Source organism: Belonocnema kinseyi, chromosome 7 (genome assembly GCF_010883055.1).
Source record: "Belonocnema kinseyi isolate 2016_QV_RU_SX_M_011 chromosome 7, B_treatae_v1, whole genome shotgun sequence".
Classification (NCBI taxonomy): domain Eukaryota; kingdom Metazoa; phylum Arthropoda; class Insecta; order Hymenoptera; family Cynipidae; genus Belonocnema; species Belonocnema kinseyi.
In genome coordinates, this window is record NC_046663.1 from 95,638,653 (window position 1) to 95,651,489 (window position 12,837).

The 12,837-nt window shown below is 31.6% G+C and overlaps 1 protein-coding gene across 1 annotated transcript in view; it reads right to left on the reverse strand.

The window, feature by feature from the left end:
- Positions 1–12,837, reverse strand: part of LOC117176799 (lachesin-like) — a 231,141-nt gene that overhangs the window by 71,306 nt on the left and 146,998 nt on the right. The window contains exon 4 of the mRNA XM_033367108.1: positions 2,434–2,677. Within this exon, the coding sequence (XP_033222999.1) occupies positions 2,434–2,677 (244 nt within the window). The remainder of the gene's footprint in view (positions 1–2,433; positions 2,678–12,837) is intronic.

A 12,837-nucleotide genomic window follows, 5' to 3' on the forward strand; every position in this document is an offset into this window, starting at 1 on the left:
CGATTTTCCAGCTTTTCCATTTTTAAGAAAAACACAGAGGCGTCTTGTTCAGTGTGCTCTGAAACCTAAACTAACATGGCGATCGGGCTGAAACTTTAGCTATAAGCTATCTAAGGATGGTACTATAGAACGCCACCTCAAGGTAGGCCTACTGGCGCCATCTCTTGGTCAGGCCGGAAACTTATCAATCCACCCTCGTACTTCTATCAATTGTGTTAAATATTGAGGTTAAAGTTATAAACAATCTAATCTTGTATAGTTTTCCCTACAACGTGTTTTTAAGTGTATACGGAAACATAGAAACAAGTGAGTTTTAATTGGAATTATGTCAACTTAGCGTAGTTACTTTTGTGTGTTTTTGCTTTAGTTTTGTGGGAGCTCCTCATTCAGTTACATGTCTTAAATGTCTCTCGCTTGAAACAAATCTTGTTGCCTTTGAGATTTTTGTTGAACCTACAATTGAAGTTAAAATTGTAGCGAGTTGTGTGGACAGTATTGTGGGAAAGAGTCTTTGTAACCCTATTCAAGATGTTTAACATAATGTTTAACATAATGAGTTATAATAATGTTTAACATAATGAGCAATTAAATTTGCACTGTAATTAACATATTTGCATACAAACTACTGTAGGAAAAGATAAAAAAAGTTTTATTTTAGTAGTATTTTCATAAAACATGCATGATTTCAGCCCTTTTCATGCCTATGAAGTGGGGCTAAGGTTCTACTTTTCCCGAAAAGGAGAAAGTGATCGGGTTGACAGATTGTTTGACATGTGGGACCAACTTGAAGCCATCAATTACCATAAGTGACCGTCACTATAACTTACCGTAACAATTTTTGAATGCTCTGAATTTCCGTAGACCAAATCAATTTCAAATACATATTTTTTCGATTTGTGGAAACAAAATTCCCTAAGAAATTATTTATATCTCATCATCACCATCTCACCATCTCATCATTTATATCTCACCTTTTTATTATTTCTTTCATATTTTTTAAAGTTTCTGCTCATACAAGGAAGATATCCTATCAGATTTATGCGGGCTAAACCATTTTTGAGCCTGGAAGAATTTTTTTTCTAATGAAAAATCTTTTGAATTTTTCTAGGACTTTTTTACACGTACAAATTTTAATCTCAAATTTTGTCGTATTTTTCGTCGTTTTCAAGAAAAATGAGAAAATTCGATTTTATGAAGACAGATTTTTCCTGTCAAAAAAAGTTATTACGCCCGCATGAGACTCACAGGATTTCATCCTAATGATAGTGAAAATTAAAAGAAAATTCGGCGCAAAATATAAGTATAGGGTTTTTGAGAAAATTTATTTTCAATATTTTCACAAAAAATCGCCGTTATTTTGCTCCTTTTACAACTTTTTTTAAAATATTAGGAAAAATTCGAAATTAGACGATAAACATGATAGAGACTTAAAGAAACAATTTGGGTTTAAAAAATAAAAAATAAAAATATTTCGTCCAGAGAGATTCTACGACTTCAAGTGTAAAATCGATCTGATTTGAAATTAATTCGGTCTGTAAATTTATAAAATTTCCAAATCTACTAAGATTTTCAAAAGGATCAAAATTTTCAAAGCGTTTGGTAATTTATAAATTTACCATAAGCTAAATTTTTAAAGTTTTTCTAGAACTTTTCAAAAATGTCCTAAATTCATTTTAAGGTATCAATAAAGTTTCCAAAATATATCTAATTAAGCAGAAATTAGGGCTGTAATTATGTACTGAAAACATACATTCGTCCAAAAAGTCCCGCTTACTATTTTGGACCAAAAAGAAGAGTTTGCAAAAGATTTTACACAATTTAAATAACAATTCGCAAAAGTTGTAAGAAAATTGAAGAGTGCTCTACAACAGAGAATTAAACGCTACTGGCCATAAGGATTGTTTTGTGCCTATATTCACATGTTAGATAAATCTTATAAAAAGTGGCGCAAAATGCATTGTCCTTTCCTTTCCTTTAATTACCGAAATTTCTAACAATGTGATTACAGTAGTCTGCGATATTAAAGTTAGGATATTTACACCCTTGGATATGTAAACTCTCATTATTTGTCTACCCTTTCATAGACTATTTGTGAATGGGTAGAAAAATAATGAGATCTCGCCTGAACGAGAAAGTCAGTCCCCTTGTTTGAAATAGTATTGTTAGAGATCTATTGTCACAGCAGGTTTGAAGGGATATCAATAATTATGTAGGGTATTGTGTGATTTACGCATTCTGGGTAAATGCCAGTGTTACATCTGTATGGATCAGCAGCAAGTGGGCATTAGGGAGAGAGTTGCGTTGGTGTTACAGTACGTTTTCATCGTGTCTAATCTAAAGCTATGCAATGATGGAACACCACCGCTACTGTCACGCGTACACTATGCAGTTGTTAGGAATGTGCTCTGTGCGGCACCATGCAATTAGGCATACCTAGAACGTCCACACACCCCAGCTGGTTCAACATAGGGTTGGTGTTGAGTTGACACATATAGCAGCCACGGTCAGCTTCCTTCAGAGAAATTATATGCAGGCGCCATGTAGTTTCCTCCTCCCTGGATGGAGTTTGATTCTTCGTCTTGACGTTCTCCAGGGATACGGAGAAGCGCGGCGATTGAATCACCGTTTTCTCGCCCATTGACAGTATCGTCTGATCCCCGAGGCGTAGCCATCCCACCTGTCGAATAGAAAGCAATCTCCTTTAACGATAGTCGAATGACTTTTCGTTCGTTCATTCGTTCATTTCATTCGTTCGATGGAGACGCGGCAAGAGTCGAGTTTAAAGTTTTAATCGATAAAAGTAAGCTCTTTCGCCCATCAGCGGCGATTGGGGCGGATTTGAAATTTAAACCCAGTTCGAGTGTCCTGTATTCAGAAAATAATGGGGAACTCGTGCGTCTGAATGGACACTTGTGTCGAGGTGGAATACACTGTATTTCTGACAAATCGCTGTAATCTATCTTTTTAATGACTTCATTCTGCTTATTCTACATATTTTCCATACCTGCAAAGTATTTATTCGTAAATAATTGTGCGCCTATTTGTTCAACCAATTACCGAGCTCGAAATATCGAGGGGATTTTTATTTATGTTATCCGTGACCCAATTCTTCGCATTTCAGGGAAATAGATTGGTCTGGCAGTATAGTAAAATCATTAGTCAAGAATTTTCTTCACAAAGTTATTTAATCACCAAATTCTAGGCATGCCAAACTTCTGAGGTAAAGGTTCTTCTTTTCTGAGATAATAATTAATTTATGTAAAAGTAACTTCTTATTTATTTTCTATTAGTTTCATACACAATTATTAATAGTGGGTAAGAAAGGAGAGATTGATGTTTTGACGTTATACACCGTGATCGAATTTACTTGCTGAGGGACAAAGAAAAACAAATTTTATAAATAGAATTTAAAAAACTACTTTTTGCTCTTTAAATCTGCATTAATTATATTTGACTAGCAATTACTTATATTTAACTACAATCGTTAATCAGATTGATTTATTAATTGTTAATAAACTTGACCAAATTTTAGTAGAAAAATTATTGAAACATTATTAAAAATAATGCAACTAGTTCATTAGTTAGTAACTATATGATAAAATATAATACAAGATTAGTCAATTTTCACTAATAGTTAGTAAATTAATAACTAACCAAAATAGTGACGGACTTTAAGCTTAAGTAGCTATATTTTTAACCGTTTTCGCATGCATATTGTATATATTAATGATTTATTAATTAAAAATAATTTATTTAATATATTTCATTGATTTTATATTTTATAGAACTATATTTAAAAATGTTTATACCTAAACATTCTATAAAAATTCCGGAATTTTCTTGACTTATAAAGTATTCTAGAATGCTGTAAAATGTTTTTTTTATTTTGTGCAATTATCTAGAGTATTCTAGAAATTTTTAATTTAAACAATCTAGAGTATTCTTAACCCTAGAGTACTAACTACAATAAAAATAGCTTGTTACTAAATATTCGCCTCTCAGACGTGAATATCATTAAAAACTTCCGAAATTAAGTTTTACAAGTATGGTGAACTGTAAATTATTAGGCCAAGGGTTTAGTGAATATACCCAAAACACACGATTTGAAATGTTAACGTTATTTATAAATTGTAATTTGTAAATTACAATAATTGTAAATTATTTATAAATTTCAACTCTTTTTTAAAATCGGCCCTATATCAATTTTATTTATTTATTTCTAGGTAATTTGGACTTTTACAGTCTATCTCGTCCATTTTAACTTCATACTACGTCCCGGAGACGTATAGTTAGTATTCTAGGATTAAATATTTAAGAATTCTATCTCAATATTAGGTTTTCAATCAATTGTGATATGTTCTTAGGTTTTTCGAAATATCTGGGGTGTTCTAAAATTTTCTGGGATAGATACAAATTTTATTGTACATTGTTTGTAAAATCTTAATGACATATGTACAGTATTCTAGGATAATGTAGAGTGTTCCGCATCTTTCTTAAATACTCAAGAGACTTCTGGGGATTTCAAAAATACTCTTCATATTTCTGATTAAATTTTTTTTAATTCCGAATTTGTTTAGACTATCTAGAATATTCTGGAATAGTACAATCTTCATTCTCTGGAATTAAGGAATTTTCCAGGATGATTTCTATTTCAATTAATTACTTCATTAATTCCAAAATTTTAGATTTCAAAAATTTCACAATTCAAATTTCAAATTAGTGACAAACAATGAATTAGTGATTAGAAAGATTTATGGCATTTTCATTATTTTTGTTGACCTAGAAAAAAATAAAAGCTACTAAAAGAAGTTCTTGCACTATATTGATTTTATGAAAATTTGACTGATTTCGCAGTCCAATTTTAGTGCAAAATTTTTTGTTGATTTAAATTGATTAGATTGATTTTCCTAAATATTTTGAATAAATTAAATCTGAATTTATTCAAAACATGAATGCTGTTTTGTACTATAATTTTTATTCAATCATTTTAATGGAAATCATTTCCATAATCCATACAAATTCAATTTTACTTGACTTAAGCTTTACGAACGTAAGAAAATCTTTTAAAGGGAAGTATGCAAATCAAAATGGTAAATATTCAGGGAATATTTTCTCTTATAATTGTATCCTTTTAGACATTTTTTAATCAAGACAGTGGAAATTTTCATCACATGCTTCAATTTGGTTCGTTTTATGAGTATTAGAATCTAATGTAATGAAATTTAAAGAACATAATAGAATTGTTTATATAATTGAAGTGGGGAATGTTACATGCTACTAAGTCCAATTAGCTTGAGTTTACAGGAGAGACAAAACCCTTTCTAGTGAAGAAATTATAACTGATTGAATGAATTTTTGTGTGTAGGGGGATGAATCAATTTAACAACTATTATGTCAAGAATTGAATGGCGCTACATAGGTATGAACCAATCTAATGGAAATTACCTCGGAAATGACAATGGACTTAACATCGTTTATCTATCTCTGGTATTATAAATAAAAAAGTTTACAATCTTATAAGAAAAAAAATCTTAAATTTTTAAAATTATTCTTAAAAATATAGGTCGAGTTATTTTATTTGTTGGTATTTTCTTCCTATGGATAAAAACTCTCCAATGAAAATTGCAAAACTTATACGTGGTGTGCAAATTTTAATGTCCCACTATAAACAACTTGAACTACTGGACACTTTCCCTGATACTCAATCGTAACAAGTGAAAAACGCCCGTTATGATCAGCCATTTCCGAATTTGCAGTAGTCAAGTTGTGTTTTTACAGTTAGTTAAAACGTTATCTGAAGAAATATTTGTCATTTAGAAAGTCACATTCAGAAAATATATATTATCTTTATAATTGATTAAATATTCTATCCTGTGTGGAAAAAGCCCCGTTTAGCCCTCTTAGGATGATGGGTTCCGGAAGCGGCCCGCGCGTGGATTCTCTAAGCGTGGAAAACCTAAGAGGGCTCCCGCTGAGGGCCCAGCTAGGTTGCCATCACGGATCACCGATTAAAATTTCTAAGTCCAAAGGGTGAATATTTTTTTGACACCACAAATTAGCCTATGGATTTGCATGTGGTTGTCATGAGGGGCTTCGTCTGGATTACCTTCCTGCATTCCACAAGGCTTGAGGGCAATCCATGCGGGCCCCTACGGGAGCCCCCTCAATTTTCCCATACGGGATGACCCGCGTATAATATAATTAAATAATGTAATTGTAATTATTCAAAATGTTTAAAATAAGTTATGTAATTATAGCGTTAACCTTAATTTATTTTTTACTTCACACAAAAAAGATACATATGTACACAGTTTAATTATTTTTGTAATTTTGACTTTTCCTATGACTGTTTTCTCGCCAAAACAAATAAATTTTATACAGCAAGTCCCGAGAAAGCATTATTGAACGTTCTTTTCTTCTCTTCTTCTCTGAAGGATTACACCTTCAGGCAACTTTGTCTTTCCAAGTCAACATTGATATCTCATCAAAGAAATACTAAGATAAAACGATACTTGAGAATAACTTCAAGAAATCTACAGACGAAGGAAAACCCTCTACTCTCTCTCTCTCTCTCTCTCTCTCTCTCTCTCTCTCTCTATATATATATATATATATATATGTTTTGAAATCCCTAATTTACTCAATTTGTAAGGTTTGACAACAAAATACTACTTACTTATTGTTACTTGAATGGTAGCTTCTAATGTGTCCCCTAAGGGTTCTAATTTTCTTGTACCTTCTTTTACCTTCTTTAAGTACTTGAGAACCTTTTTCTCTAGAGGTTCCGGTCCCGCAAAAGCCGACGGACCATCGTCCCACTTTAATACTACTTACTTTCTAATAGAAATATTTGGATTGATACAAATTAGAAAATAGAGCTTAAAAATTTGAACGATTTTTAATTGGAGAATAATAATTGTTTGAATCGTCAACAATAGACCTTTAAAAAAAAAATCACTTTATATACAAATTAAGAATTAATTTTGAAGTTGGAGTTGATCTTTTCTGTACCTATAATAAATAGTATTTAACAATAAAATATTACCAAAAATGGTAAAAAATTTTTTTTAAATATTTTTTAAAACTGTATCGTCGGAGAAAATTAATATTTTAAAGATTCTATTCTAGTATTCTCTTATTTATTATTAATTATTATCATTGAATTTATTTAATATTAATAAAGGCTAGGAAGGTAAGTAATTATATCTAAATATATCAAACATTTCCCATAGATTTGATCTGTACTAACTTTAAAACTAATCGAACAGTTTATAAATTGAAGTCCTTTAAGAGCAATTACACATCAAGAATATCAGAATCTACAAGCATTCGTTCGACTTTAATAAAACTTGGTAAAAGTGTAGTGCTAAGGAGAGGTATTTTGGAACCAAAGTATTTTAAAAAATGTTCTAAATTTTGGGCGTTACGCACCATTAAATTTTTCGGTCGCAATTGTTTTAATTATGGACGTTTCGTGAACCGATAATTGACTTTCAATGAGATTTACAAATTCGAAAGATGAAATTATATACTTTTAAACTATAAAACTTTAAAAATAAAATTTAGAAAATTTGTTCGAGAAGAGTCTAAACAAGATTTTGATTCGATTTTTGGTGAAATCGTTCTGTCAGTGTCACCACTAACAAACAATAGAATCTGCAAAGTTTGTTTTATCTTCATGTAAAATACTGGATCATAAAAATATGTGACGTGCACCGAAGAAAAGAGGCTCAATCTGAAAAGTACGATTTTTCACGGTTAGCGGTTGAAGTCGACCCGATAGACACGATTTTTAGGAGAGAGGGAAGACTCACGAAATCTTCCCTCTCTACTTACCACTACATTCTCACGCATATAGCGTCGTCGCAGCGCAGCTCACGCACGGGTTATATAGATGAGATGCGGAGATGCAGTGGCGAGTGGTGGGAGGTGTTTCGCGGGATCTCGAGCGAAAGCCCGATTTCTCGGGTAACTAACAACTCAATTAATATAAGTAATATTAACGCTTGAAATTTTGTTTCGATGGTTTCATGAAAAAGTGCTACTCAAAAACTATCGAAAGGTGTAAAAATATCTATTTCGATTTTTTTAGAGTAAGCCCCCTTTTTCAGCGCACGTCACATTTGTAGACGTTTACAGACTTGAAAATTGATTATAAAATTTGCTTGTAAAATTAATACTAAATGACAAATTTTCTTTACTACATCCTACATCTCACTGGAAACATGAATTAAGGACACTAAGGAGATAAAATTACATTTTGTTGACTTCATATATCAACAATGAGAATTTTTTAAAATAATTATTTTCTAAAATTAACAAATAATGTCGGGAGAAGTATCTTTATGATGAAAGACCCTAATTCGAAGAGACATAAGAAGTCATAGAAACACAAGAGCTTGCATGAGAAAATGCATGAACGTGAAGGATACTCGATAGGTATGCCAAGATAGAAAAGTGTGGCGACAAATAGCTTGTAAAAAGAGCGTCAGTGGAGTGAATGGGGCCTGAAATAAAAGATCTTGGATACTATTTGCAATTGGCTCGAGTAGAGCGCTATAGACTCTAGATCAATCTAAAACTATGTGACCCCCCGCCCCCACATTAGTCCGTTTCCCCCGTATGAGTCACACTTACCCCGAAAGGAAAAATGGCACAATGTTATAAAGCATCTCTTTTCCGATAAAAGTAAGTAATTTCAATGCCGAAATATACTTTTTGAATGAGAAGCCTATAATGTTCATTGTTTGGTAATAGAACTTGCTTATAACAATTATCATTATCAGAACACATTTTTTGTTATTTGACGCACCTCTAAGTATTAAGCCAAATTCACGATAAACATGGAAAAAAATGTCCAATAAGATAAAACAAAATTGAAAGATTCTATCCTTTGTGAGGCTACATAGACAGCGCAGCCCAGCCTATGACGATATTTCGGGACCCAGAAGACTTTCCCATCAATTTTTTAAATGAAATATTATTTCATAAGGAATCTTTGTATACCAATTCAATAAACATTAAAAGGGAAGTATTTCACGAAAAATTGAATCCAAAATTTGTTTGAACTTTTTTCAATTTTTATTATGGAACAATACACAAAATTAAAAAAAATTAAAAAATCTTTTTGAACCGAAATATCTGATTTAGCACCATAATTTTCCCAAGTTAAATTAAATTTGAACGAGTAGTTTCATAATCTGATATTTCTCACGTTCACTTTCCCTTAAATTAAAAAAGGCGCATTTATATTCGAACAATTTCCAACATTATACCGGAGCAAACTTTAAATTTAAATTACCAGTATTGTTGAATGTAGAAATTCTTCATGCTATTAATCAATCCTTTTGAAATAGAATAGTCGGTAAAAAAAATATGTTAAACTCTATATAATTCACTTGTCATCGTCTACATGAAAGAAAATTGATTGCATATATAAATTATGAATTCACAAAATGGCATAACATTGATTTTAAAATTGGAGAAGAATCTTTTGTCAAATTTTTTGAATAAAATAAATTACTGTCGCTTAGTGAAAGAAAATGTCATTGAAACGAAAATGAAATGCCAGATCTGCATTAAAATTTATATTTGGTTGCACACTAATTGAGTTGCTTGCTTTACCTTTATTTTAAATGAACTGTCTCCTGTAACAAAATTTTTCTACAATTTTCCTTTCCCTGCTTGTTCGGGGCTAACGCTACGAAAAATCCCGTAATACTAGTCAGTGCCTATTTTAAAACTTGAATGAAGCAGGTTCTGCAGGCAGGTGATTAATTAACTAGTAAATAATTAAGGGTCATCGCCTATGTCACAGACCATATTGTTTCATTCTATCTGTAATTCTACGTGTTTGTGCCAGATTGCCCATTGTCTGGCGAGATCAATTCGAAAGTTCTGCCAACCCTGTCTTTGTCATTGAAAGGCCGATTAAGGTGTGTAAGGGGATTTCCCACGAATATAATTCCAGAGTTTATATCTATGTACGTAACATTACAATCACGCCGAGGTTTGAATTGATTACGATTTTTCACGCATTATTCTGACAATCATAAACGTGAAATTACGATCATGCTATTTATTGTCTGTACTTATGCATAAAATCAGGGTTTTAGCGCCCTTTTACAAATATAAATTTATCAACTTAGTCTATGCTTTATTATCATTTTCGTAAATTACAGACTTTATGTTAATAATACGTTGATGGAGAGTAAATTTCTATGACGAGTGTTGCCAACGCATATAACTTAAATACACTGTAAAAAAAATCTATTGAATTTTACATCTCTGGTAGATGTAAATAAAAGGACCCTCGTGTATCGGAGTAACTTTACGAAAAATTGTAATAATTCACCTAGCGATGAATTTTACAATTGAATCTGTTGTGATATTCCAATTCGGCCGATAATTTTACACACGAAAATGTAAAATTCCTTATGTTAAAGAATAAAATAAAATAAAATTTATTAGGCCGACATGTTTCGAACACTCGAAGCTCAAAATTCGTATAAAATTTCATGCAGATTGAACAGACACAAGCCGGACACGTTACCACCTACCTAAAACACATTAGATATAATGGGTATTTTTTTATGTTTAAATATTCCATATCAAAAATATTCAATAATCGTTTTGAATAACCACATTTTTTCCGTTCCAATAGCAGAAAATTTAAAAGGAAAAATAGGAATAGCTTGAACTTTATATTTTTTTATGTGAAAGCTGTTAAAAAAGTTGAACATAGCTGTCAATTTCTCCAAAATTAGAGGATAAAGGCACCGATAAACAACGAAAACGAGAGAAGCTTTCGTATTCACATATTATTTGATTAATTGTTCTAGATTTTCAATTAATTATAAATAAAAAATCTTGCAGTTTCCGCCAGGATAAAATTAAAGATTTTTAGTGAAATTAAAAATCTCGATGTAATTTTCAATCACAGGAAAGTGATTTTACCGACGCATGGTATTTTTACGCGTTGCGACTGAATTTTCCCTTCTGAATGTAAAGTTCGTACGACGGAATGTTTAATTTTATTTTTATTGAGTGTTTAATATTACACTGGTGTTCGTGGGGCCTTTTATTTACATCGCTAGAGGATGTAATTTCACACAATTTTGTAAAATCACACAGTGAACTGTGTGATATTTATAATTATACAATATGTAAGTTTCCGAAAATTTTTAATTTTACACATATATTTTTTTACCGTGTACCAGCTGATCGAAACTGTCAGTAACGTCGTAGGTCATCAAAATTAAAGTTGACAACTCTTTCTTCAAGGCATTTTCGGTGCGAAAGTTATGCTTCGTCCAACAATTCTACGCGCGTGTAGCTGACCTTGCGCTCGTCGGTGAAAAGCCGACCATAGTTTAAAATTTCTGTTATGGTAAATTTTTATAAATCGTATTTCAAATATTAAATAATGATTGATAGGAATGACATGGTCCAAAAGGACCACGTTTTTGGTTTCTAAATTCATGTTTTCGGCATTATGGTCGCTGGCGAATTGAACAACATTTCGTTATTAATTATTACCCGAAATTATAGTCTAGTTTTGGAGAAAAAAATTTTCTGGTTTATTAAAACTTTTTTCCTTCAATTTTGAAATATATTTCTGTCGTACACTCTTTTGGACCCTATAGTGAAGCAAGCTGTGAATTCGATCATTATACTTAATTAACAAATATATTTCTTTCTTCATAGAGAAATCATTCAAGATTATTATAGATATTCATAATTAATAATGCAAATGTTTCAAAATATTGAGGGTGGCAACAATAAAATTATTATTATTATTGTACATTATGTACATAATATACGTGGGCGTCTGCGTGACAAGGTCCCCTACGGCCGGTTCTAGTTCAGGAGATATTCGCGTTTTTCTAAGTTGAGGTCAAAACTTTTACTTTTTTGTTTGAGTGGGGGATGATACTGGGACTTAAAGTGACTGGTTTTTCAATTTAGAGGTTTCCTTTTGGGCCTAAAATTCCAGAAATTTGTTCGGCCATATGCCTCTATACGTAAGTCCATACCGGCCACAAGAACCTTTTTCGTAAATGAGACCCTAATTTGGAAAGACATAAAAAGCCATAGAAACACAAAAGCTTGCATGAAAAAGTGCATGGACGTAAAGGAAGCCAGAGAAATATATTAGGACAGAAAATTGTGGCGACTAATAGTTCATAAAAAGAGGGTCAATGGAGGGAATGATGTCTGAAACAAAAGACCTTGGATACTAATGGGCCCGAGTCGGGAGTTTCACATGATAACTATGTGAGGCTCTTCACTTGGGGTGATTGCTGCAGAGATTGATCAGCAACATGGATTGGAGCAGTTTTGAGGAACGAACGTGTTATTTAAATAAATAACACGGGAATCCTAGATCAATCAAAAAACATTTGATAAAAAATCCTTTTTAAAAATATTATAAAATGCTTCAAAATGTAACGAATATCTTTACATCCATTCACACTAGGGTGGTCCAAAAATGCATGGCAAATTTGTTTAAATAATAAAATATTAATTAACCAATGTTAATTAATATTTTACTAGACTAAAAGTAATAATTTTTTGGGGGAAAAACGAATTTTGAAGGAAAAAAAATTTAACAAATTCCATTTGTTAAAATAATGAAGAATTAATTAATCAATTATAATAAATATTCCCTTAGACCAACATTAATAATTTTAAGTAAAAAAAGACCAGAATACAGTGCTCAAAATGTCGATTTCATGAAGAATTGTGGGTCCGGATGCAATAAGGGCACATAAAATTTTTTCGTGCGAAAACGAAGTCCCCTGGAGGCTTTAGAAAAAATTTTCGAATTTTAATTTT